Source organism: Enhydra lutris, unplaced genomic scaffold, assembly GCF_002288905.1.
Source record: "Enhydra lutris kenyoni isolate GAN:26980312 unplaced genomic scaffold, ASM228890v2 scaffoldscaffold1, whole genome shotgun sequence".
NCBI classification, from domain to species: domain Eukaryota; kingdom Metazoa; phylum Chordata; class Mammalia; order Carnivora; family Mustelidae; genus Enhydra; species Enhydra lutris.
In genome coordinates this window covers 39,902,499-39,930,179 of record NW_019154085.1, presented here as the reverse complement: position 1 = coordinate 39,930,179, position 27,681 = coordinate 39,902,499, and the positions used below count along the sequence as shown (strand labels likewise).

Below are 27,681 nucleotides of genomic sequence, written 5' to 3'. Positions count from 1 at the left end.
GACATTCAGTCAACACTCAACACCTGCTGGACAGTTTGGAAAAAGGGGAAATCTGTTGTTTAACCACGGAACTGAAAGAGTGTCACATTTTCCCTGAACCACCCTAATCCCAGACCCTCCAGATCCACCAGCTACACAACCCTGCACTCCACAGTCACATACATTAAATCTACACTTTTATTTTTTTGTTCTAAAATGTGCTTTTTCTGTCATCGAACTTTAGTATCAGTCCAGGACCTCCACCACCCCTTAAAAAAAAACAACACACGCACACAAACACACACGCCACCCTCCAACCAGGTGAAAAATCCCCGGCGATTAGTTTATAACAAATATTGACACAAGGGGGAAAAAAAGCATGTTGAAATGTATTAGAATCAGAACCTGTACAAAAAAAAAAATTAAAATATAACCTGAAACTGTTCAAGTTCAGAAAGGCTAGTCAAGTCCTTTTCTCTTGCCAGGAGAATGCCATCATCAGAGGGCTCTGGGTCATCAGCCAAGGAGGGGTGGAAAGAGAGACAGAAGCAGCAGCAGGTCCTTCACCAGACAGAGGGCCCTCGGCACTACCATCCCCAGCTTGGACGTCGCTGGGAGGGATAAAAGATCTCGGGAGAGCAAGTGTCGGCAGACAGTCCCTTGCAGCAGCTGGGACCTTCACACTGAAAACCAGTCTGAGGAGTCAGGTGGCAGCAGGAAGCATGGCCAGCAAAGAACACCAAACCGGAAGAAACTTCTGCCACCCAACAGACCCGTAGCACCCTCCACTGGTGCTCACATACCAGAGGTTAGTCAACCCAGTGCTCCCAACTAATGAGAGATTGGAGCTGGGCTTAAGAGGCTGAAAACCCGCAGGTTTAGTAAACATAGCCCAGCATCACATCCCTCCGTGGCCTGATCGGAGCTGCCAACAAGGGATAAGGCAGGAGAGGGAAAAGAAAGCATCTGATACCCGGCTAGAGGTCACCTGCACCAGTGTGGGCCTGTGGTACTTGGGGCTGGAGAAGGCAGACCCTCCTCCCCAGAGAGAAGCCTCCTTCACCGTCATCCCTGTGGGCCGGCTGAAGCTGCCTCCGGCTTATGACCAGCCTGACAAAATGACATGGAGCAAAAGAAAAACTGGGAGGGAGACAGCCCTTAAACAAACACAAGAACCTCCTGGAGGGAAGCTGGGCAGTGTCTGACCCTGTTGGGATGGCATCAGTGGAGCCCCTGAGTCTGAAGGAACAACTGGGGGAGGAGAGGATGGGTGAGGAGGATTAACGGTTCTTCTGGAACAGTACCAACAGGGTGGGAGGCGCTGGTGAGGGGACGGGCAGGTCTGGAACTCACTGAAGGTAGAGAGGGGAGGAAATAGGCCCTCGGTGTCCCCTCCCCACCTGACCCAGGCCTGGTGAGTGCCAGCTGCCCCAGCCGGCCCTAGTGGCGGCTGGAGACCAGACCTTTCACTTTGGACATCTTCTTGGTGGGCTGCCTCTGCTCAGCGTGAGGAGGACACTCCCGTTCAGCCAACTGTTGCTCCATCTCCTGAGCCGAGGAGGAGGCGGTGGCTTTGAGTGTCTTCTTAATGTTGGTAACCTGGAGGGAGACACGGAATCAGTGTGCTCAGCCTGTAAGTGCCGAAAACTCATTGAAACTTGTTCACACCATACTGGGGCCACCCAGGGAAGAAACCAGAATCCTCTATAAGAAAATCAGTGATTATCTTTAGAAAGCCAGATGAGGAGAAGCAAGCAGGGACTGCTCGTAGAAGACAGATGGAAATGAGTTTAGCAAAAAATGGAACTAACACTTCCTTGGCTGAAAAGAGGGACTAAGCGAGAGGAAGTGGACCATCGGGCAAAGAGGTACCACACAGCAGGTGAAAGAAAGCACTGGTTCAAATGGCCTTAGAAACAGAAAGGGGGCCCTAACAATGCTATAGTCAGTTAACCACTGTTCATGTATGAAACTAAAAATATTTTCACAGGCACTTTGGGAATACAGCTGCATGAGCTTTCTTGAATAAACAACCAGAGGATGGACTTCAGCCAACCAAGTGATAAATGATGAAAACACAGTACCAGGACTGGTAAAACAGGATTACACTGGTCTTCGGCACACGTTTCTTTACTTAACAAAGGAGGGCTTGAAATTACTGAAGCAACTTCTGAACATTTTCCACATTCCACACATCCTTGGTATCATCTGTGTACTGTTACGAATGTTTTACAATTTTCTTAAATTAGTTCCCAGCTTGCTTTTCATTTACATGCAGTGCTGCCAAGAACAGTCTTCTATGTTTACCTGTTCGTACTCTTGTGAACAGCTCTGGAAGACATATTCCTAGAAGTGAGCTTCCCAGATCACAGGGTTGACACGTTTTACATTTTAACATCTCCTGCTCTCTTGCCTTTTGAAAAGAGATCACTTCATCTTGTACTTCTACCAGCTGTGCCCTCTCGTGCCTGTTTACACACACATTCGCCAACACCAGTTCTAAAGAATCTTTTATGCTTTTGTCCCTCAGCCAGCTGAGAGGAAGGAAAGAGGTAGGAAAAGCATTGGAAAGAATAAGTGGAGGTAAAGGTGTTTCCCCAGTTTGATGACCCCCATATTCTCTGTGAAGCAGGGAGTCTATAAAGAAGAGAGTCGTCTATAAAAGAAAGGGAATCGTCAGGGTCAAAAGTTCTCAGCAGTCAGAATATCAGGAGCTTGGGTGAGAGGCAGGCCTAATACGGAGAAGAAGCAGTGCTGTGACTGAGGCCAACACCAGGTTCCTGGAAGAGATCTATCATCTGCAAAATGAGCCTTGACTAGATTAAAGCCCAACTTTTATTTAGGTTTGTGTTGTCATTTTGTGATATAGGAATAGCCATGCCCTAAACTGCTATCCTCTCCATCAGCACTACAACCTTCTGGAAAGGAGCATCAACAGAGGACTGCAGGCTGGGACACTGAATACAGAGGGCATCCTAAGTCAAGCGTGGCTTCACCCAGTGTCCTGCCAGTCCAAGACACGCCATCTCGGGGCGCCTGAGTGGCTCAGGTAGCTGAACGTCTGCCTTTGGCTGAGGTCATGATCTCAGGATCCCGGGATCAAGCACTGAGTCACTGGGCTCCCCGCTCAGCAAGGAATCTGCTTCCCCCTCTCCCTCTGTCCCTTTGTTCTTGGTAGATTTGTTTTCAAGTCTACAAACTGCCTTCTATGCACCTCATGCTGGGAAATGATCAGCATCCTACATTAAGTACCCAGATTATACATTTACTTAATGGAAAATGGACAAGGCGCTGGGTTTTGACCGTGTTCCCTCTCTTCTCATACTGGTCTGTTCCAGGTTTTCTAGAAGACTGTCAAGACAGTAGATTGTTGGGGTGCCTGGGTGGCTCAGTGGATTAAAGCCTCTGCCTTTGGTTCAGGTCATGATCCCAGGATCCTAAGATCAAGTCCCACATCGGGCTCTCTGCTCAGTGGGGAGCCTGCTTCCTCTTCTCTCTCTCTGCCTGCCTCTCCACCTACTTGTGATTTCTGTCAAATAAATAAAATCTTTAAAAAAAAAAAAAAAAAAGAAAGTAGATTGTTTTAACTGATGGTGGAAGTGGCCTTGGTCTTTTCCTCAACTTTCTCTCAAATTAATCAGATTATTACCGCCACCTGGAGGCAGCATCAGGCTCTGCCGGCAGAGCAACCACAGCTGCGGTTTTGCAACAGTGGGCCTCTGAGAGCAAAGGCATGTGCACTGGCTCTCTCTTTCTTTGTAATAACTGTAACTTAAGAGCCTACACTGTTCTCTAAGTATTGGTCATGCCTCACCATTAGTCAGTGCCTTCTTTCAACAGATGCCATCTGTCATGGAAATGAACCTGAACAATTCAAAATTCTGAAATTAACAGCATTCATTTTTGCTAGTGAGCACAATCCAAGCCCACCACCTACCACACAATTAGCAACAGTCTGGGCACAGCGGGGCTGCCAGCGGCCATCAGGCTCCTCTCGGGCTACCAACCAGGTTAAGACGGTTTGCTTCATACAGGCTACCCCAGGTTCGCGGGCACATCTCACCCCCAAACTTCACTCGTTTCCATGGTTTAACTTACAGGGAAGAATCAATGGATGAGAGAGAGTGGTTAGCACTTCCTACTCTGCTCAGACATCAATCGCAGCTCAGAGAAGAGACCACAATATTCAAGACAAGGATTACACAGCTTATTAGAGAAGCAGCAGGCTTACAAATACTAATTGTATTTGTCATTGGCTTGTGATAAATTAAATGTAGTTCAGACTTCTTTGGCTAGAAGTAGGGTTAAAAATTAAACAATGCCCTGAACATTCAGACTTGGTATGCACATATATATATGTAAGGGTATGTGTGTACCCAAAATAAATGTGTTCTAGTTGATGAAAAGTGGAGTTGAGCAATCCACAGGCACACAGGGTGTACCAGAAAATACACAGTACAACAAACAACTTGAGCACCTACTATGGGCTAGGCATGTGACAAGGAGCTGGTCTTAGAAAGACAAGTAAGGTTTTATTCTCAAGGAGTACATATAACAGGGTAAGGGAAATCCTCAAATTCCACAAATCCCCCTTTGAAAGGCCCATCTACTTCTTATGTTTCTTTTTTATTAAAGATTTTATTTATTTATTTTGTAAGACAGAGAGAGCACAAGCAGGGGAAGCAATAGGCAGAGCAGGCAGAGGGAGAAGCAGACTCCCAGCTGAGCAAGGACCAACCCCCCCACAACGTGGGACTCGATCCCAGGGTCCTGGGATCATGACCTTAGCTGAAGGCAGGCACTTAACTGACTGAGCCACCCAGGCATCCCTTTTCTTAGGTTTCTTAAGAACGTAACTCTGGGTCCCATTCTGCCATACTCCTGGACACACGACTTAGAAACTTATTAAATACCACGAACACTTCAAGCTCCATCACACTAGAAAAGGACTTCCAATGCCACAATTTTTAGTTTATTGTTCTAAATTCTGAGGTTGCTCCACAAGTGCCAAGGCCACAGGCACATGAGCTCCCATTAACCCAAAGGCAAGAGCCTGTGTTCTGAGATGCTAAATGTGTCCAGAACAACCAGGTGTCACTAAAACCATAATCATACACTTTCTTCACTTACATCTCATCTGCCAAATGTTTTCCCTTCCTTCCTCAACATGAAATTTCATGCATGTTAACAGGTTGTAATATCCACGTGTAGCTTCAAGAGTAAAATGCACACAGTGCACCTACCACATAGCTTCAGAAGCAGAGCGGAACCAGGGCCTCAAAGTCCCGACATGCCTTTACCCCGCTGCACCCCTTCCTCCACCCTTTCACCCATTTTTTTTTTTAAATTTTATTTATTTATTTGACAGAGAGAAATCACAAGCAGGCAGAGAGGCAGGCAGAGAGAGAGCAGGAAGCAGGCTCCCTGCTGAGCAGAAAGCCCGACGCGGGGCTTGAACCCAGGACCTGGGATCATGACCTGAGCCGAAGGCAGCGGCTCAACCCACTGAGCCACCCAGGCGCCCCCCTTTCACCCATTTTTAAGACCCACCCCCAAACTAGTTTCTTTTGCTCTACAGCTGAGAAGTACCTGTGTACCATGGAGTGACAACATTCTCCGCTCTCCGAGCCTGTTCACCCTATGCAACCAGGAATCAGAAAGGAGACAGTGCGAAAAGCAGGGACCATGTCATCCACATCTGTACCCCACTAGCCCAGTGCTTGTTTGTTGGTGGCTGGTGCACCTATACCAGAATCACAAAATGAGCAAACAGGGATCCCTGGAGCTGGTAAGAGATGTCCTCTTTCTTACCTCTGCCTCTACCTGCTGCTGAGTTCGGCTGTGGTTCTCCTTGTACTGGTTGGCTCGCAGAACTTGCTGCTCGATGCCTAGCAGAACTGCTTCGCAGCCATCGCACCTACAACAGAGATAACCAGCCCTGAGCCACAGAAAGGCCTGGGAGCTCTCCTCCAGTCTCTAAAACCTCCGTCCCCAACTCCTGATAGGGACTTCCTTTAACACCCTGTCTGCCAAGGAAGACTCTTGCCCTTCACTCTTCCCAAGACCAGTATTTCTGATGATACAGGGCACCTGGAGACACACAGTTTCCTAGAACACAGCTTGAATGTCAACTTTTGTATCCCATGAGAAAGGTTTATAGAATGCACCCCACTAAGGGAATTAGGACAGATCTTATAGGTGGCATGGATTCACCACTTTTCTCAACAGAAAAAATGATATTCTAAAAGCAACCTATTTTATTTTTTTAAATATTTTTAAAATTTTATTTATTTGACAGAAAACGAGAGAGAGAACAAGCAGGGGAAGCAGCAGAGGAAGGAGAAGGTGGCTCCCCACTGAGCAAGAAGCAGGAAGTGTGGGGCTTAATCCCAGGACCCCGGTGATCATAACCAGAGCCAAAGGCAGACACTTAACTGACTGAGCCACACGGGTACCCCTAAAAGCATCCTATTTTAAACATTGGCCCTTTTCTCAGAAGTTTGTTACTTCTGGGACGCCGGGGTGGCTCGGTCAGTTGAGCATCTGGCTCTTGATTTTTTTTTTTAAGATTTTATTTATTTGAGAGAGAGAGAGCGCACAAACAGGGAGAAGGGTCAGAGAGAGAGGGAAAAGCAGACTCCCTGCTGAGCAGGGAGCCCAATGCAGGGCTCGATCCCAGGACCCTGAGATCATGACCTGAGCCAAAAGCAGACACCTAACAGACTGTGCCACCCAGGCGCCCCCTGGTCCTTGATTTAGGCTCAGGTCATGAGCTGAGGTCACAGGATTGAGCCCTGCATGGAGCTCCATGCTCAATGCAGAGTCTGTTTGTCCCTCTACCTCTGCTCCTCCCTCTGCTCCTCTCTAAAATAAATGAATAAATAAAATTGTAAAAAAAAAAAAAGTTTGTTACTTCCTAATTGTCATTCCCCTCATTACTTTATTTCCCCACTTTTATTTTGAAAATGTTAAAAGCTAAAAAAAAGTTTAAAGAATAGTACAGTGAATACGCATTTACCCTCTACCTCAAAGTCTAACTGCAACATTCTGCCGAATCTGGAGTACTGCTCTCCCTAACAGTTTTGTTTCAAATCTACTCCAGTGCCTCCCTCAACACAAGCTCTAAGAATCTGTACTAGAAACATCCTGGGATGCGGTTAGGATGGCACCTTCGGGTGGAAACCCACTGAAGCGAGGCAACTATAGGCATGAAAACAGCATCGGTCATCTCAAAGATGGAGTAAGGCAGCCGCCACAGTAGGACGGGAGGCCGAGATTTGCATGCTATGGCACTTCCCTCGAGGAGTGTTTTCTAAGTTTATTTCCTATTTATTCTGACTGAACGCTTTTATAATCTTTTGAAAGTTCCTGCCTGTGTCAGATGTTGTAAAGGGAAGGTGCTTGGGGCCACACTTGGGACAGAACCTGGGGTAAGGGTTGGACAGCACACGCCCTGCAGTCCAATAGCAGCTGAAGTGAGGGAAACTTGGATGGGTCTGGACAGGGGGTCAGGGAGTCAAAGCTGGGCCACTCATACCTGAAATGTTTCAGTCTATTTTATTTTCTTAAGTTTTTATTTATTTGACAGAGAGAGAAAGCAAGAGAGGGAACACAAGCAGGGGCAGTGGGAGAGGGAGAAGCAGGCTTCCCGCTAAGCAGGGAGCCCAAAGCGGGGCTCGATCCCAGGGCCCTAGGATCATGACCTGAGCCGAAGGCAGATGCTGAACGACTGAGCCACCCAGGTGCCCCTGCATATGCCTCTTTATGTAACACTTCCAAGATGTGGGCAGCACCTGAATCCAGTTCCCTAACCGTCTACACACAACTTGCCTGCACTGCTTCATGATTTCCAATACCACGTGCCTGCCTGGGGACATGCTCTCCTCACCTCCAACTAGGCCCTAACCTTGCCCTCCTTCAAAACTCACCTAAAACCTCTCCTCCAAGTAGGCCCATATGGCTTTATAAACTCCAAATCATTTTTATAGCACGATAACAAATCCTTGGAGAATGTCCAAAGCTCTTGCAAACATTAAATTCCATGAAAATAGACAACATGCAAAAAAAATAAAATAGAGAACATGCAAATGTCCCACTTCTTTTTAAATACCAGAATATGATCATCAAATAGTCTATGTGTGCATCTGTGTTCCCATTTCAGATAACCCACTCCTTGTCTTCACTACCCCTCACGTTTTACCAATACTAGCCCAAAGTTACTGACACTGAACGTGGGTTCTCATATCCATGGAATCTGAGCAACACTAACTTCCTGAGCTTGGTCAGACTTGGAGGCTGAGTGTGCAAAGCACTGGATCTGTGTCACACGGCTAGGCTTCAGAGGCTCCACCTGCCAAGCCTGCTATTAAATAGCTCCCTGCAGGAATTTCTGTGGCCACACAGCTCTGGCCCCCAGTGCAGCCCCACTCCCTGGCTTAGTGTCCTAAGGCTCCAGCACCCACGCAGCCCCAGCTGATAATGGGAGACAACAGTTCCCGAAGCAGAGGCACAAAGGGCATGCCATACGTCCCCTTCCCTAATGAGAGGTGACCCCTCCTTTTTTCAGCCTCACCATTCATGCAAGGTCTTGACAATATTATTGATATCCTTCTTTCGGATGTCACGGCCAATGCAGAAATCCACTTCCAGCAGCTGGTTTCGCTGGTCCAGCTTCCCCTGGATGATGTCAGTGTAGACAGCCTCGATGATGAGGTCTTCTAGTTCCCGGAGATTCCGCATCTCCAGGTCCTTCAGCAGCACGGAGTAGGGGATACACTGCAGATAAAGCCATGCGGTATTTATAAAAACCATTGACAAGGGCTAAGGAAAACACAGATGTACACCTGTCTCAGGGATTTGGGAAATGCAGCCTGGTGGTTAATTATTAATATCTATGGCAACAAGACTTAGATAAATGTGAGTCCTGGACTTCACCCAGCCTTTAGCTTTCATATTGTGAAGCACTCTTAGAAAATGTTGCAGAGTGACGCCTGGGTGGCTCAGTTGGTTAAGCATCTACCTTCAGTTCCGGTCATGATCCCAGCGTCCTGGCATCAAGTCCCACATCGGGCTCCTTGCTCAGTGAGGAGCCTGCTTTTCCTCCTGCCTGCTGCTGCCCCCACTGCTTTGCATGCGCAATGTCTCTCTCTCTGACAAATAAATAAATAAATCTTAAAAAAAAAAAAAGTGTCCCAGAGAAGAATGGGAAATACTCCGTGTGTGCCACTATGCCACCTTCTGGAAGCTTGCAGACGTGACATAAAATGCCAGATCACCAAACTCTGAACAATTTCAGACACTGGAGAGGAGAACCGGCTGCCTGCTCAAGAGTGCACAAGCAACAGATTTGCAGACTAACATATCCACCTACTGGTGGCCAGTGGGTACTGGTGGCCAGTGGGTACTGCCAGCTCAGGGGTCATCCTGAAGTTTACATCTGTTTTCTCTGACTCTTGCAACCAGTGTCAATTCCCCAACAACAGTCCCTTACTGGGCTATATCAACATTCTGCATTTATCCAAGACAAATGTATACCTAGATATCCAGTTTTCTGGACACACCAATTCTAGTTTGGAAGTTAACACAGCCATCAAATCTCAAAAACAGACAGGAGGAAGAGGTATACAAACAAGAGATTAACAGTTAACCCCCTAGAGGGGGTTTCTATGACTAAAGGTCTGAAACCCAGGGATGTGGATGGGCTTATAATGACAGGTTGCAAAAATAAGGAAAAAAGTTACTCCTACTCTTTGCTACACTTGGGAAGTCCATGATCAGGCCAAAAAAAAAAAAAAAAAAGGTTAGGTTCTCCTTTCCTAAGAAAATAGGCCCCCTACCTGAAATGCCAGACTGAGAATCAGAAATCTGGCATCAGACCAGGGAAATGGTCTCAGCAACTGAAACGGCAATGCAAAAACAAATCCCCATCTCTCGAGCTCAGTCACAGAGGGGGATGCAAAGGGCAAACTTCTTCCAGTGGCGAAGACCCTCAAAAACTTGGGACAGTTATGCCAGGATTGGGCAGAGAACCAAAATCAACTGTAAATTAACCAAATCTGGCTCTTCTTTGTTAATGGCTAGGAGAACCTGACTGCAAGGCCTCTTCTAAATCGAGTTAGGCAGAGAACTCAGATACAATGGAGTGGTTATTTTACAGAAGGTTAGCATCTAGATGGCATATGGGCGCCTGGGTGGCTCAGTGGGTTAAGCCCTGCCTTCGGCTGAGGTCGTGATCCGAGGATCCTGGGATCAAGCCCTGCATTGGGCTCTCAGCTCAGCGGGGAGCCTGCTTCCCCCTCTCCCTCTGCCTGCCTCTCTGTCTACTTGTGATCTCTAATAAATAAATAAAATCTTTTTAAAAAAAATTAAGATAGCATACAAGGCAAAAATCCTAATTAAGATAATTAAGCTTGATAATCCCCAGAAGGCAGCATATTAAAAATCTAGCTCTCAGGAAGTCGAACAGAGCAAGTTTTTCCTCCAGCACCAGGTTCACAGTGCACTAAGCAACAGATGAAGGGGCTAACTTGCCTTGAGATGCCCCCATTTGAAAACTACCTATCTTGAAACGGCAGTCTCCCTTTGGTATGGCAAAATGTTCACACCCAGTGAGTCACCGCAACATGCCAGAACTGAGACCTGCTGATTCACAAGGTCTCCTGGGCATACTTTTCCTGAAAGAAATGGTGAATACTTATCTACACTATTTTAATTGTTATCTTTATCTCTGTCACCCTTTGCCAAGCCGATTTTATGCATTCATGGTATGACTACTGTGCAACAGCTGGGAGCTCATGCACCGATGCCAGTGCGACACCTGCCTGAGGGTGAGGAGCAAGAGAGGAAGAGGTTCGGCACTGTACCTTCATTCTCGACGCCAAGCTCACGATGGTAAGGTGTTTCAGCTTGTTCTGCTGAGCTGTGCTCAGTTCTGGCAGGCTCTCCTTGTTGGCTGCTCAGGCCCACCCACCACAAGAATCAAGACACAAAATAAAATTAGAATTGCTTTATGGACTAAGATTACCAACTCCCCACACCAAATCTACTATTGATTCACTGTCATGACGCTGCACTTATTCATGAAGCAAATGTTCCACGAGCATCTCCTGTCTTCTCCAGAAGACCACGTATGCCTGAAAAGCCAGGCATGAATGCACAAACGATAAGACAATCACCTGAATGGAATACTATCTGTGCCCTGTGTGACACTCAACCAAGGTCAGCATGTCTTCACTGGGAATCTGTTATATGCTATGCTGGGTCTTAAGTGATTCAGGGAAGTTAAGGATAAGATGGGCCTTGTCAGTCCACCAGACTTGTGAAACTCAAGGGCCTTGGACTTGCCCTCAGTCTTACAATTGGGTATTTCAACAGCTTCAGATGGAAGACAGAACCACTGGAAGAAAGGTACAAACTACTAGGAGAGAAAAAGAGGCTGAGGGGGAGGGAAGAAGGAGAGAAAAGGAGAAAAAAAAAAGAAAGGGAGAGTACAAGTGAGCGGGATCATCCTGGGAAGGACAGGAAAGGAAAAGAAAGATGGAGTGTGAGATGAGCCTTAAAGAATGGGCAAAATTGTAGTAATAACAGTAGTGATGGGGTGCCTGGATGTCTCAGTCGTTAAGCATCTACCTTTGGCTTGGGTCATGGTCCCGGGGTCCTGGGATCAAGCCCCGCATCGGGCTCCCTGCTCAGCGGAAAGCCTGTTTCTCCCTCTCCCACTCCCCCTCCTCGTGTTCCCTCTTTCACTGTCTCTCTCTGTCAAATAAATAAATAAAATCTTTAAAGAAAAAAAAAAAAAAAACAGTAGTGATAGCAACAGCAATGGCAGCAGCCGCAGGGCACATGTACACACATACCCAGTCAGTCCTCACAACAACCTCTCAAGAAAGATCCCAAATGCCTTCAATTCCTTATCCATAATCCTGGATTCCAAAAAGGTGAATCCAAGCTGTCTTTTTCTTGGGCGTGCTGCTGAAATTCATCTGGTGCCAATTCCTGACCTCAGTGAAGCAGGCTTTTAAACCCACTTGTTGTACAACTTCATTTGTTTAGTTCCAAACTGTGGATGCAACTAAATACTGGATACAGGTGCTGCCCACATCTTGGAGGTGTTACAGAAAAAGGCATATGCAGGGGCGCCTGGGTGGCTCCGTCTGCCTGTAGCTCAAGTATGATCCCAGGGTCCTGGGATCGAGTCTTGCGTCAGGTTACCTGCTCAGCGGGGCGTCTGCTACTCCCTGTCTCTCTCATTCCCCTCCTCATGCTCTTTCTCTCTCTTGCTCTCTCAAATAAATAAATAAAATCTTTTTTTTTTTTAAACATTTCAGGATGTGTCTGTGAATGTGTTTCTTTTTTTTTTTAAGATTTTATTTATTTATTTGACAGAGAGAGATCACAAGTAGGCAGAGAGGCAGGCAGAGAGAGAGAAAGAGAGGGAAGCAGGCTCCCTGCTAAGCAGAGAGCCCGATGTGGGGCTTGATCCCAGGACCCTGAGATCATGACCTAAGCCGAAGGCAGCGGCTTAACCCACTGAGCCACCCAGGCGCCCCTCAAATAAATAAATAAAATCTTAAAAAAAAATAAAACCCAGGGACACCTGGGTGGCTCAGTGGGTTAAGCAGCTGCCTTCGGCTCAGGTCATGATCCCGGCATCCTGGGATCGAGTCCCACATCAGGCTCCTTGCTTGGCAGGGAGCCTGCTTCTCCCTCTGCCTCTGCCTGCCACTCCATCTGCCTGTGCTTGCGCTCACTCCTCTCTCTCTCTGACAAATAAATATTAAAAAAAAAAAACAGCATATATATCATATTACCTCTTTAGAATCCCCAAAATTCTAAATTCTGAAGCATCTAGCCCAAGGAGGTCAGGTAAATGATTGTGGACCTCTATTATTACCCCCACCTGACAGATAAGGAAACTGAGGTAGAGATCATTTAATTTGCCAAAGGACCCATAAGTAGAGGAAGTGGAGCTACAATATAATTCAGGCAGTCTGGTTCCAGAGTCTGTGCAATGTTGTCACTTTAGTGAGGATGGAAACAGAAGACACACTCATTGGAACAAAGCAAAGGTCAGGATACACTAACACGTGGCAAACTGTCCAGATGATATAGCACAGGGTAGGTACAAGTGACCAGGAGGAAAGAAAGGGAAAAAGAAGTCTGGGATATAGTAGGGAAGGCCCTGAGTCATACCATTAAAGTAAACTAAGAGGCCCTTGTCATATCAACAAAAACTAGGGAAGCCAAACAAAAATGGCTTGGGTGGAAGGTAAGTTACTGTTTAGAAGTGCATTCACCTTATTCCTGATACTTAAGATCCTAATACAAAATGACTCAAATAACCAAGGCCCCGGCTGGCTCAGTCTGTGGAAAGTGTGACATTTGATCTTAGGGTCATGAGTTTGAGCCCCACTTTGGGTGCGGAGATTACTTAAAAATAAAATATCTTAAAAAAAAAACACACACACACAAAAAACCTCTAAAAAAAAAAGGAGAAAGAGAAGGAAAAAAAGATTCAAATGACCTACAAAAGAGAATGGGCCAAATATGGAGTTTTAGATTATAAAATGTTAAAAATGACTAGAAAAATGTAAAATATGAGAAAATGCCTATGAAGTAAATGAAAAAAGACACAGTATCGTATACAAACTAAATGACACCTACATAACAGAAAGCACAAGGGGCAAAAGTCCAGCACCATGACGCTAACAGTAGTTTAATGGTGATCAACTGCAAGTGACTTCGTGTCCTATTTTCCAAATCTTCTTCAATATAGTGACATTATTCTGATAATATTTAAAATACTTGAGTACTTTACAGGTGGGTATCCTGACACTTCACAATATTTCAAGTGTTCTACAAACACCAGTCCTTAAGAATCTCATCTGGAAAATAAGGACTATATTTACACATAAGCATAAACATAGTCCCTCTTTTACCCACAGAGAAAAATAAAGGGTGAGAGATAAAGACCTCACACAAGGTAACCTACAATGCAGAATAAAGTGGGAAACAGCCAGGTAAGAAAGTTCCCACCCCATGCTTTATATCCCAGACCCTAGTGATCCTCACGGAGGCAGTATGTCCAAACAGAGTGACATAATTAAGAAAAGTCTTTGGAAGATCTTAACCAACTCACCTATGTAATCTGGGTATGTTCCATAGGCAAAGAGGTTCAGCAACTGCAAATATGCAGCATTAGCTCCTTCCGCAAGCTGAGGAGGGAAAAAACCAACAACAGTTCATAGACCAAGCTGTCTACCAGTCACCACAGTGTTCAAGCAAAGGGTGACAGTCATGTGCCATGGCTGACTGTTTTACTAGATGGTCCCTGAGGTCCCATCCAACTCTGTTCTTTGGGAAAAAGTAAGTAAGATTTATTTAATTTTAAATTTAACTTTTCTCTCTCAGGAACACATGTTTTGCACTCCACATAGCATGCCTAAGTAACTGCTTTTGACACACACACACAGACACACACAGCAGTGAGTACTGGAAGCAGTTCAGGTTTTCTTAGAATTTCCATGCCATTAAGATAAAGACTGGAGAGGCACCTGGGTGGCTCAATCGGTTAAGCGTCTGACTCTTGATTTCCACTCAGGTCATGATCTCGGGGTCTTGGGATCAAGCCCCACATTGGACTCCACACTCAGCGAGCGGTCTGCTTGAGGATTCTCTCTCCCTCTGCCCCTCAACCCCCCCTAAAATAAATAAATCAATCATAAAACAAAACAAAAAAACAAAGACTGGAGCAGCCCTGTCTACACAACTGGGTTGACAGGTACAAGTAACAAGCCACTATCAGTCCATACTGAATGAAGTGTAGGGTAGGTTCCAAATCATTTCAGAATTATGTGAATTCTGAATAGTAGTGAGTGCTGGGAAAGATTAGCACAGCATAAAGTGTGACAGAACAGTCCATGTGGGACTGGAAACCACAGTATCAAGCAGTCCCAAATAAAAATGTTCATTAAAATTACTTAGACCTTAAAAAAAAAAATTACTTATTCCTCCCTAATGTGAATGGCGAAGAGCCATCTGCAGAAGTAAAACAGACACAGATAATCTTCTGCCTGGAGCCGCTCTGCTCTGCTGGCAGTACTTAACTGGGTGTTTCTTTTACTCACAAATATGTACCCACTGCTCTTTTAATTTATCAAACTCCATAAAGCAGTACTACCAAGGCAGTATTCTGTGGACACCAATAATACTACTACTTAATTTAAACCATCGTTTAAAAAAAGAGTTTCCAAGGGGCACCTGGGTGGCTCAGTCAGTTAAGCATCTGAATCTTGATTTCAGCTAAGGTCATGATCTCAGGGTCATGACATCAAGCCCCACATCAGGCTCCACACTGGGCAAAGAGCCTGCTTAAGATTCTTTCCCTCTCCCTCCACCCCACCCCACCCCCACTCTCTAAAACAAATAAATTTTTTTAAAGATTTTATTTATTTGACAGAGAGAGAGAGAGCGATCAATCACAAGTAGGCAGAGAGGCAAGGCAGAGAGAGAGGGGGAAGCAGGCTCCCCACTAAGCAGAGAGCCCGATGTGGGGCTCAATCCCAGGGCCCTGAGATCATGACCTTAACCACTAAGCCACCCAGGTGCCCCTAAATAAATAAATCTTAAAAAAAAAAAAGTTCCCAAGAACTACAATCATTTTAGACCACTGAAAAGCAACTAGGGTTTCCAGCTCACACATGGAAAAAAAGATAGAGCAAGAGAGTGGTGATTCGCTCAGCACCCCCATGAGAACTCTGGCTTCCTACTAACCCAGTCTACCTTCTCAGGTTATAAGAACCTCTGAGGTCCTGAAACAGATCAGGAAGAGACCATCAAATCTAGCCCCTACTTTTCAGACAGATGATTACAAAACTAATCCTAAAAGACTATTTTCTTTACAGCAGATACTCCACAACTTCTCCCACTGGCCTAAATCAATGTCTTTCTATTTTAATTCTCATCCATCTCCTCTCAGCCCATCTTTCACAGTTATGGAACAACTACTTGAATGAATATTCATTCAGGTTTTTTATGAACCTGAAGGAACATATTACCCCTTTGTCATCTCTTCTGTTGAAAAAATAATGAGCCATCAAGCCATAAAAAGACATGGAGAAAATTTAAATGCATATCACTAAGTAAAAGAAGCCAATCTGAAGTGGCTATATACTGTACAATTCCAACTATATGACATTCTGGAAAAGTCAAAACTAGGAAGAGGGTAGTCAGATCAATGGTTGCCAGGGAGTAAGAGGGGAAGGAGGGATGAATAGGTGGAACACAAAGGATTCATAGGGCAGTAAAGCTACTCTGTATGATACTTTAATGGTGGACACATGTCATTGTACATTTAGCCATACCCACAGAACGTACAACACCAAGAGTGACCCCTAATGTAAATTATGGGTGATAACAATGTGTCAATGTAGGTCCCACACTGGAGGGGTGACATGGGTAATGGGGGAGGCTATCCATGTATGAGGGCAGGGATATACTGGAAATCTCTGTACTTCCCTCTCAATTTTCTGTGAATCTAAAATTGCTCTAAAGGGGTACCTGGGTGGCTCAGTGGGTTAAGCCTCTGTCTTTAGCTCTGGTGATGATCTCAGGGTCCTGGGATTGAGCCCCGTGTAGGGCTCTCTGCTCATCAGGGAGCCTGTTTCCCACCCACCCCCGCCTCCCTCTCTGCCTACTTGTGATCTCTCTCTGTCAAATAAATAATAACCTTTAAAAAAATGAAAAATAGGGACTCCTGGGTGGCTCAGTGGGTTAAAGCCTCTGCCTTCGGCTCAGGTCATGATCCCAGGGTCCTGGGATCGAGCCCCTCATCGGGCTCTCTTCTCAGTGGAGAGCCTGCTTCCTCCTCTCTCTCTGCCTACTTGTGATCTCTGTCTGTCAAATAAATAAAATCTTTAAAAATATTAATAATAAAAATTAAAATTAAAAAATGAAAAATAAAAAAATAAAACTGCTCTAAAAAGAAAGTCTGTTTAAAAATAATAAAGCTAGTTTTAAAAAAATTTCCTCAGGATTTCTTTTACATCTCTGGCAAATTAAATTTTCACTAAAAGCCTACTGTGTGTCAGACTACATATTAAGCACTAAGAAAACAATGGGGAGCACAACAGACCTTACCCTTACAGAGCTTACAGTCTAATAAGCAAGGCTGACATTAAATAAAAATTCATGGGATGTCTGGGTGGCTCGGTCGATTAAGCATCCAGGTCTTGATTTTGGCTCAAGCCATGAGCTCAGGGTTGTGAGATAGAGCCCGGGTGTGGAGCACACTTAACATTCTCTCTCTCCAAGCCCCCTCTTTAAAAAAAAAAAAATCACAATTAGAACATAATAGTGGCTCTTTCTGTCTCTGTTTTTTACAGGAAGCCAAAATGACGCCAGGTCAGCAATGGAGGGTCATGGGGAACTGCTCCAGTTTCCTAATCAAGAGGAAGAAGATGTACAGCAGTGAGTCCCAAAACCCGAAGGTCCACACCTCTGCCACCAGGTGCTGATTCACAAGGTTATGGACATGGAGCCAACAACTGATGGCAAAGGTGTCCTAAAGGTCACAAAGTGAAGAACCAGCCAGCAAAAGTCAGCCACTTCCTCGATGTCGGCCACCATCGACACGAACGCCCAGGCCACCCCCAACAGCATGGTGCACACAATCCGTGAGAACGAGCACCACAGTCATCTGCATGTGGCAGCCGCCCCCAGAGCTAGCACCACCCCAGGCAGCCAGAGAGAAGCTGTGACAGGAGAGCGGAAGCTGACCCACCCTCCAACAACTTCAGAGCACAATCCCCAAAGGAGTAAAGATGCTGCCAGACTTTTCAATCAATATAAAAGTATGAATCAATAAATGTAATAGCATCCAAAGTGAGAAGCAGATGTTGAAAAGTACAGGATGCTTTACATCTCTTCGTTCGACCTAATCGTTCTTCACCAACCTTCTCATTTTTTTATAATTTTTTTTTATTTTTTTATAAACATATAATGTATTATTAGCCCCAGGGGTACAGGTCTGTGAATCGCCACAACCTTCTCATTTTTAAGGCACAACAACCACAACTAGACACCCCCAGTTTCAATAACAACAATCAAAAATAGAAGCAAACAAAGCAAAAAGGACTACTTTCCAGCTTTTCATGTCATATTTTACACATATTACACAAATGCCTGAAACTACCTCTGTTAAATATCAGCTATGCTTATGCTCCACTTTTCTTATTTATCAGGTTCAAGGGGATTTTCCCCCTATCTTTCAAATTATTAGTAACCCAATCTAATTTTACCACAAGTTGAAATGAAAACATTGACCAGGAACCCAAAACATCATCCTTGCTCTTTCCCTCTTCCCGGCCAATTCCCATCCTTCCCTGAGCAGCGCCCCTCACAGGTCCACAATGCTTCAGCACCGAAATTCCCTGGAATCCTGGAAAATCACAGGAAGGTTTAGAACAAAGAAGACAGGGAAATTGTTCGGAAACTGCTCTTACCTCCTGAACATTGGCCAGCTCCAGCAGTTCTCCAAAGACATATACTCCAGGAGCCTCCAACACTTGGCTTATGAGAGCAGTGAGGGCTGAGCCACTGGTACCTTTGGCTAGTAAAATAAACTGTTCCAGGAGATTACTGGAGGGTTTCTGTTCACCTGCCATTCTCTGGCCTTGAGATCTGTCCAAAAGAAAAGGGTTTCAGCCATTCTTTCTTCTCCTTTGCAAAATCTATGCTTATTTAATGCCAGATCAGACATCAGAATACTTTAACTTTATAGTATCCAAAAAAGAAAAACAGTCCAGATGCTATAACCACTTTGTGAGATGGGCAGGGTTCCACCTAGAGTTAAAGGAATTGTGTCCTTGCTCGGAGGTTGAAACACACTTAAGAAAAGCCACTTCATCACCAAGTGGCAGTCTTCCAATACCCGCACCTTTTAAGCCCTTAAACCTCACTAGACCCAAAGAAACACAAAAGAGTTTCTCAGTAGCTCTTCTATATTTACCTCACTTATAGACTGTAGTTAAGAAACAGAGAATTTTGCCCATACACAGAGAAAGCAGATATAAGCAATTGCAATCAGTTACAGCTTACAGTATGTTATTTGAATCCCACCTACAGCCGATACAAATAAGGAAAACTGCAAAAAGACATTAAAGATGTTTTGTTTAATCAAAGAAGTCATTTAAGCCTGGAAAAAGGGAGAAAATCATAATGAAAGATAAGCAACATGTTCAAATTAAGAAAATACATGCTGTCTAAGTCCTTGAGGAAACTCCCCTTATTTGACCTCCTATAGCTATGTGATTTTACCAAACATGACTTCAGAATTTGTACAAAATCTCAAGAAAATAATAAAATGATTTGAGAAAACAATGAAGATATTGTATTGCCATCCTGAAGACATGAGGGGCCAAGGGTCCCTCAATTCTATAATCCACTTACATGCTGAGTGTATGGGAATACACACTGCAGACCTACTCTGCAGGAGTCCTGTGTAAGAAAAGACTACTCCACCAACAACACATTTGGGGGCACTGTGACAAAAAGAAGAGGAGGCAGAGTAAAGTGAAGAAGAGAATAATTCGAACGACAGTTTGTGCAAGAGAAACCAAGTTTTCCTGTGGAGGCAGGCATACAGAGCAGCAGTCCTTCCACAGTATGAAAGAAACAAGCATGTCGACTCACATAGGGTTACATAAGAAATGTCTTGTCCGAAACAGAAAAAGCAAAGCGCTAGGGAAGAAAAGTTGCTGAGGAAGGAAAGGGTAAGAGGAGAGAGACAGGATAAGGCGGGAGAGAGGGGATGGAACGAAAACTTCCCCTCCAAGCTGACACGTGTGGAGATGAATGGAAGGGCCTGGGGTGAAGAGGGAGAAATGGACAGAAACTTTGGTCCCTTTAAAGAAAAAAAGAAAGACAGACAGAAAGAAAAGAAAAAAAAAATCTCGGCCTAAGGCGCAAAGCCTGTAGGGGCAAAGAGTAAGGAAGCGTTGAGAGTCCCATTTTTCTGAAGTGGGAGGGCCACAGACGGCGGCTAAGGACACAGGGGAGCTGAATTCGCGTCTTGCGGGGGCGCTATTTTGATGCACAGTAGAGGGGCAAAGAGGCAGCCTCTGGGGGTGGGAAAGCGAGAAAAACCTCGGTTGAGGAACTGGTTGAGGGTTGCAGGCTGGGGTGGACTTTAAGGCCAGCGGCATTCTCCAGGCAGGGCCGCGGGTGTGGAGTGAGGAGCCGCGGGGCGCGCTCCCCGGGGCGGGGCCGACGCCGTGTGGCCGCGGGCATTCCTGGAGACTGGCGCTAAGCCAGACTGCTGAGACAAGCCTGGCGCGCCGGGCCCCGCCCTCTCGCCGACCCCTACCTGCCCTCGCCGCCTCTCCGTCCTCTCGGTCGCTGGCTCGGCCTCCCGGCGCCTGTCCGCAGGTTGTCAAGCGTCCATGATCGGCCCGGCGTCCGACGCTTTTCTGCCTCCGCCGACCCGTTGGCCTTGCGGCTCCCCCGGAAGCCTCCCGCCGCTGCACTCGAGTTCCGCCCACACTAAGTTCCCCCCGCGGCGTTGGCAGCCTCAGACCTCCAGTGCTGCCTGGGCCTGGGAGAGACAGTCCGAGGTGGGTCGGTCCGAGGTGTGTCGTAGCCCAGGAACCAGGTGGAGAGGAGCCTGAAAAGAGGAATGGAGTCTAGGCAGTGCGGGCGCCCAAACCATCACCATCACCATCCTGGGCCCGAAATACACTGCTTTGGTCGAGCTTTACCTCTCAGGAGCTCCCTACAGCAGCTGCGGCTACCCCGGGATACAAAGACATATTAAGTGTAATAACAACTCCCGTTTATTGAGCGTTTTCCCATGTGCCAGGTGTGTACATTGTCTCGTTAAATTACCATAACTCTAAGCTTAAAAATCCAAAAGCTGGTTAAGTGGCAAGGTCGGCTTTGGACCCCGGGCTATGGGAAGCCAAAGACCATATTCGTGACCTCTGTTCAGAAAACGTCTTAAAATAAGAAAGAGATGGGTTGAGCCAACAAAGGTTCTGTGAGCAAAATGACATCGGTGGCTCTCCTGGAAGAAGGCTAAGGAATGCTACACAGCTTAACACTTAAGCTGGTTCCTTTAAAGTACACACCAGAGACTTTTGGGTCTTAAAGCCAAGGAAAAGGTTCTATTTGCTTTTAGTGAATCTGAGTGCAGATCAGACAAATGCAAAGGAGCCTAGCACCAACCCACTGGTTTATTAAAAAACTGTCTTGTTCTAATTTCTATGTTGTAGAAGATTATATAAAGAGAAGAGAAGGTTCTTGCCCTCAAAAAGCTTCAGTGTGGGGGCGCCTGGCTGGCTCAGTTGGTAGAGCATAAGACTTTCAATCTCCAGTCGTGAGTTCAAGCCCCATATTGGGTATGGAGCATACTTTTGAAAAAGGGGGGAAAAAACAAGCTTTCATGTGTTAAGTGCTATGAGGGAGATATGAAAACACTCTGAAAGCACAGAAGAGAGTATGTATGTTGGGGTAGAGAAAACTGGCATCTTCTAGGCAAAAGGGGGAAGAAAGGACAGCAGACCATAGCATAGAGGCTTACTCCATGTAGCATATACTTACGCAGAGAAGAAACCCAGACTGTCTGGAACCCAAGGTTCAGGGATGAGAAGTGAGGGCTGCAGACCTGGAGTCAGGTCATCAAGAGTCTTGTAAACCACATGCAAGGCACTGCACCCGGTAAAAACCTTAGTACAGTGAAGTTTCTACCTGGGAGAGCACACGGCCCCTGAGAGAGACAGACCTGTCTGGCTATGACAGACAGTTGCCGGTACAACATACACAGTATGACAGCACAGTACCCCAGTGCTACAGATAACAGCTCCCCTGCCTGTGCTCTGGGCAGAGGTGATTTAAGGCACAGTTCTGGAGGAGATGAAGCTTGAGTTGAGCGTGGAAGATGAGCAAGCAAATCACAAAAAGTAAGCATGTAAAGGAGTTTTTATTTTATCTTAAGGTCATTGGGGAGCTACTCGGGGCTTTCAACCTGTAGAGAAGCGTGAATAATTGGCACTTTAGAATGATCACACTAGCTGCTATTGGACTGGATATTGAAAGAGGTGGAGGCAGGGAAACTCTCGGTGATTGATATAGTATAGATAAGGGGCGTGAGATCCTGAACCAAGGCAGTGGCAGTTGCACATGAAAAAGAAGAGACATTGTTGGAGACATTTAGATTATAGATCTATCCCAACTTGGTGACCAGTTGAAGGCAGGAATAGGGAAGGAGGATATCACCCAGGATTATGGCTACGTAGGCCAGAGCTGTCTTGGAGGTGGTGTTAAGTGAATGGGACTGCAGAGGAGAAAAAGCAAATCTGGTAGTGGAGGGAAGACAACTAAGTTCAGTTTGAGTTCATAAATATTCTGGTAGTGCCTCCACTTCCTTCAGAAAAATGTCCAGACTGTGAAAACCCTTCTCAGTATGCTTCCCTCCTATCTTTCCAGCTTTGTCTTGCCCCACCCTCTTACAGTTCGAACTGCAGGCCTTCCCACACCCAACACAAATTGCACCTTCCCTCTCTGACACAGGAGCCTATGTTCAACCTTGCTCCCTGTTCTTTCTTTTGCAATGCTCTTCCCTCCTATTTGCCTGTTAAAATCCTACCAAGCCTGTAGGCAAAGATTTCTTAAATTTAATGCAAAAAAGCACTAATCATAAAAGAAAACACTGAACTATTGTACTACATTAAAATTAAGAATTTCTGTTTATTGAAAGACATCAGTGCGAGACTAAAAAGGCAAGCCACAGACTTGGAAAAGATATTTGTGAAGGCCGTATCAAAGAATTCCAAATCCAAACTTTATAAAGAACTACAAATCAGTAAGAATAAGACGACAAAAAACCCCACTTGAAAAGTGGGCAAAAGACTTGAACAAGCACTTCACAAAAGAGGACACTGAAAGAGTCAAAAAGCATATGAAGGGGCGCCTGGGTGGCTCAGTGGGTTAAGCCGCTGCCTTCGGCTCAGGTCATGATCTCAGGGTCCTGGGATCGAGTCCCACATCGGGCTCTCTGCTCAGCAGGGAGCCTGCTTCCCTCTCTCTCTCTCTCTCTGCCTGCCTCTCTGTCTACTTGTGATCTCTGTCAAATAAATAAATAAAATCTTAAAAAAAAAAAAAAAAGCATATGGAAAGGTGCTCAACACCAGAGACAATGTAAGAAAAAACTATTAATAAGATACCACATTTAGGGGCACCTGGGTGGCTCAGTGGGTTAAGCCTCTGCCTTGGGATCAGGTCATGATCTCAGGGTGCTGGTATTTGAGCCCCACATCGGGGCTCTCTGCTCAGCGGGGTGCCTGCTTCCCCCTCTCTCTGCCTGCTGCTCTGCCTACTTGTGATCTCTCTCTCCCTGTCAAATAAATAAATAAAATCTTAAAAAAAAAAAAGATACCACATTTAGCCAAATACCTCAGTTATAAAGACTTGTAAGACCCTGTTTTGACAAGACTAAGACTCATCTAGAATTTTCTTATATTGCTGGTGAAGGCTAACATTGGCAATATCTACTACTATTGCTGATCATATGCAAACTGTACAAGCCAGCTCCTCCTCTCCTAGAAATGAGTGCAGAGTCTGAAAAAAGAAACCTGTAAGAACACGCACTGCAGCTTTGTTAACAAAAGCCCAAAACTGATAACTGATAACCTAAATACCCATCAACAAACTAGACAAATATTGCTAGATACCTACGACATAATACTAGTGAGCAATTAAAAAAAAAAGTTACTGTTCCATACAACATGGACGAATCTCACAAAAACAACTGATGAACAAAAAAAGCCAGACTCCCAGTGTACTTACTGTATGATTACATTTAAATGAAATTCACGACAAAACTGATTTATGGTAATAGCAGTCAGAAGAGCGGTTATCAGGAAGAGAGGATGCAGTGCCGATTGGGAAGGGGCACAGGGGTGCTGGAAGTGTTCTACATCTTAATTTAGGGGGTGGTGAACACAGGTGTATATGTATAGAAAAACAGTGCCCTTCCTGCGTATGTCATACCTCATTAACAAAAAAATTTAAGATAAAATTTTATCTTAAAAATTTAAGATAAAATTTTTTAACAGAAAAAAAAAAAATCCACCCATCCTTCAAATTCGAATGCCCCCTCCTCCATCAGTTTTGCCAGCTGGAATTAATCTTTCCATCAGAACCTCTGTGGCATTCTGATGACCTTTCCCTTATGACATTTATTGCAGCTCCTCTTGAATCTCAGCAGACTTTCCTTTTTTCCCTAACTAGATGGTTCCCTTCCTGATGACAGTGACAATGCCTTTCACCCTTTACCGGAAACCTGAAAAGGTTCTTTGTTGAATTACAACGGAAGGAAAAATTGGGTGGTTGCCTAGATGGGTGAAAGGGGGATGGGAAGAGGAAGGGAAGCCTAGTAAAAGAGATAGGAAATGTCCAAGGAAACCCTCTCCTACACAATTTTACCTAGTTCCTAAAATCACATTAAATGTCACCTTGACCAACAAACAAAGAACAGATCAAACCACTAAGTTCTTCCTAGACTGAAAATAAACATCACACTCCTTCCCTTGCAGGAAATCCACCAAATGAATGCTTGCCTAACCTCTGGGTGTTTCAACCTGGATGGGGAAACTTCACCAAGGAGAATAATCACATAGCCATGTTGCTAAAAATATCGCCACCTTAATGTGGTGTAAACAGCGCAGACTGCGGGTCAGGAGACTTAGAGCCGAATTCTAACTCTGCCCCCAACTTGCTGTAACCGGTGGACAATCTCTTCACCTCTCTGGGCCTCAGTTTCCTCGTATGTAAAACAAAAGGAGTTGGATTGGCAAATTCTCTTAATAACCCTTCCGGTATGGATATTCTAAGTATACAATCGTTCTTTCTCCCAGTCCAACACAAGAGCACACCAGAAACCCCTGCAAAACAAGTCGAAGGCGCCCCAGACCAACAAACAAGCACGATCTGAAGGAGTCATTTTGTCATATTATCTTCCACGGTTTAATCAGTGTTTTTGTTTGTTGTTTGCAGCCTTACCATGATTTGCAGGAGATTTCTGAGTTCCATGTAAACAGATGTTACCTCTCTGTGGGCTGTCATCCTCTTCTGAGAGTTAAGGGGGTCTTCCCGCCCAGTTTCAAGTCTCCGAATTCAGAAACCCCCGAAGCTGAAGGAGGGTTTACGAATTTGCGCACACTGCGCGGCACACTGGAGTCTAAGTTACAGAGGAACAGGGTGCAGGGAGTGCTGGGATTTGTAGTCCCTGGGCCTCTTTGTTGCGTGCTGGGATCTGTGGTCCCCCCCAACCGGGCACTCCCCCTGGAATGCTGGGAAACGTAGTCCCTCTCACATCGCACAGTGCAACGCGCAGTCACCTCAGAGCCTTAGTGTGCCCTGCGGCGGGAGCGGGCCCCTCGAGCCTCTGCAGATTTGAAGCCAACCCTCCGCTGGGGCAAACTCTAGGCAACAAGACCTAAAGAAAAATTTGTCCTACGGGACTTCCCGGGGAGGGCCCTTCCCACCGACGCTCGTCGTCCCCCGGCGAAGCCGCTGAGTGTTTCTATTGGCTGCTTAGAGTGCCAATCGGCGAGGTGAGCTTTCCATTGGCTTAGGGGCGGGCGCTCCGAGGCTAGGGGGAAGGAGAAGGGATCAGGAGCGGGAGCTAAGGGGAGGGAGAGGCCGGTCCGGGTCTGGCCGCTGCCTCTGCTCGCCCGAGGTCTCCAGGCCGGGCTGCGGCTCAGTCCTCCGTTCCTGGGCACCGTCTGCGAGGCTCCGCCGGGCCAGCGTGAGAGAGCCGCGGGCGGCGGCCGCCGCAACATGTCAGCCAAGGACGAGCGGGCCAGGGAGATCCTGAGGGGCTTCAAACTGTATCCGCCCGGGAGTGGGGCGGGGCCGGGAGGACTTTGGGAGGTGGCCTCTGGCTGAGGAGACGGGCCGGGGGCGGGGGCCGCGCCAGGTGGGCACCGGACGGGAGCGCGGCGGGAGGGACAGAGGGAACGGCGTCCGGGGCCCCCGGCGGGACCAGGCGCTGGAGGCGAGGCAGGGGGCGTCCTGAGGGAGGAAGGGGACGTTTTCTGGAGCCCCGGGGACTGGAGGCGGAGGACCCCGGACGCAATTGGGTTGGGAGAAGCGCCCGGCGTCGGAAACGGGATTCGGGGAGGCCGGCTTGGGTCCGAGCCTCGGCCCCCACCCAGAGGCCGGGAAGGGGCTGCGGCCCGCAGGGAAGGACTGAGGGGGCGCGGTGAGCTTGCCTCGGAGCCCCGCAGCCCGTTTGGCGGGAAGCCCCCGGGGGAGCAGGAAAATGTGACTCGGAGCGAGTGACCTTGTGTGGGACAAATGCAAATACTTGAGCTAAACTCTCCCGGGTTCCCCTATCCCACCCGGCCCCCGCCTTGTTTCCACAACTTCTCTGCCTCACTTGTGGCTCCTTCCAGGGCTGGAGCCGAGGAAGGTGGGCAAAGAGAAGCCCGGGATCGAGCTCATCTTAACTCTGTCTTGGCCTTTTGAGGCATTGGATGGTGGCTGCTTCTTTCTCAGCTTTTCGCTTTTCTGTCCAGCGAAGTGAGGACCCTAAACTCGTGCGTGAGGTGCCTTGAAGTGTTTTGGTGTTGCCCTGGGACTCCTGGCAAAGGTATCTGCTCCTTCGCGTTTGTGTGGTTAACGCGTAGACAAGGTGGAGCTGTCCAGCAATTACTTGATTACGTTGGGGAGACCGTAGGATTTAGCAGGATAGAGAAATCATTGCCTCGGGCCTGTTGTGCCTCTTGTGCAACCCTTCGCTCCTTAAAGTAATGAGGAAACCTCGTGTTTTAATGGAGGGTCGATCTGTAACCATAGGATGCGGATGAAAAAAATGTAATCCTGGACATTCCAATTTCAGATTTTCCTGCTGACCTTTTTCTCTTTGTACATGATGTGCTTACAATATGGAACATTCTCAAATTCTTCTCTCGGTGAAATTGTAGTCATCACTTTAGATCTGCTCCCCTAAAAGGAGATTGAGTGGGGCACTTTTCTCTGAGCTGCCTGTGTTTTTACAATGCCCATTTCACCCCTGCAAATTTTAATTGCTTTGTCACCATCAGAGACCAAGTTGGTAGTAAATTTTAGAACACAAAGTGCAAAAAAGTTACAGGATGCTTTGGATTTGCAAATGAAAAGTTTCAAATGGAAGCTGACCTGCTATGCTTCCTTCGGAAAAAAACCCTATTGGCGTTATCACCTAGGCGTAATGCCATTCCTGATAAACTTTTTCAGTACTTTAACATAGTGAAGTTTAGTAACAGCCTCTTTTATAGCTCCATGTACCTTTTGGTATTTCTCTTCATAATGGCACCTATAAGTAAATAGGGATGGCTGAAGTGTTAGAAAAGCTATGACACAAATTTTATTTTTCAGTTAAGTAATTTATATTGTTACTTAACATGTGTGCTGTAGACAGTAAAACCGGAGACTGGAGAATTGAGAGATTTCAGAAGCACCATTTTTGTGCGATTGGAGTAAACACATTGCTGAGAACAAGAATCTTTTTCATGGCTTTCAGACAAAGCAGAAGGGGAAAGTTTAACTTCTTACCTCAGTCTGGGCTCAGTCTGGTGAAGCTGTTGAAAAAGAGGCCAAGGGACAGATGTGGAAAAGAGTAGAAAGCAGAACCTGCATCAGCCCCATAAAAGGCAGGTGAATTAA

General features: G+C 46.2%; 2 protein-coding genes across 3 annotated transcripts in view; one reads left to right on the top strand and one right to left on the bottom strand.

Moving 5' to 3' along the window:
* Positions 1-347: 347 nt before the first annotated feature.
* Positions 348-25,197, bottom strand: LOC111145108 (COP9 signalosome subunit 7B). Of its 2 annotated transcripts, none has more exons than XM_022499765.1 (7): positions 25,033-25,197; positions 18,480-18,657; positions 14,117-14,192; positions 10,842-10,930; positions 8,552-8,754; positions 5,791-5,896; positions 348-1,578 (listed from the first exon to the last, which is right to left on the bottom strand). In XM_022499765.1, the coding sequence occupies exons 2-7, from the start codon at positions 18,639-18,641 to the stop codon at positions 1,420-1,422; spliced, it is 795 nt and encodes a 264-aa protein (XP_022355473.1). In that variant the 5' UTR covers positions 18,642-18,657; positions 25,033-25,197; the 3' UTR covers positions 348-1,419. The 2 variants fall into 2 exon arrangements, with proteins under 2 accessions (XP_022355473.1, XP_022355465.1); XM_022499757.1 differs by lacking the exon at positions 25,033-25,197 and adding an exon at positions 20,342-20,639.
* A 438-nt stretch (positions 25,198-25,635) lies between these two features.
* Positions 25,636-27,681, top strand: part of LOC111143562 (phosphodiesterase 6D) — a 50,046-nt gene continuing 48,000 nt past the window's right edge. Inside the window, exon 1 of the mRNA XM_022497389.1 lies at positions 25,636-25,862. Coding sequence (XP_022353097.1) covers positions 25,813-25,862 — 50 coding nt within the window. The 5' untranslated portion in view covers positions 25,636-25,812. The remainder of the gene's footprint in view (positions 25,863-27,681) is intronic.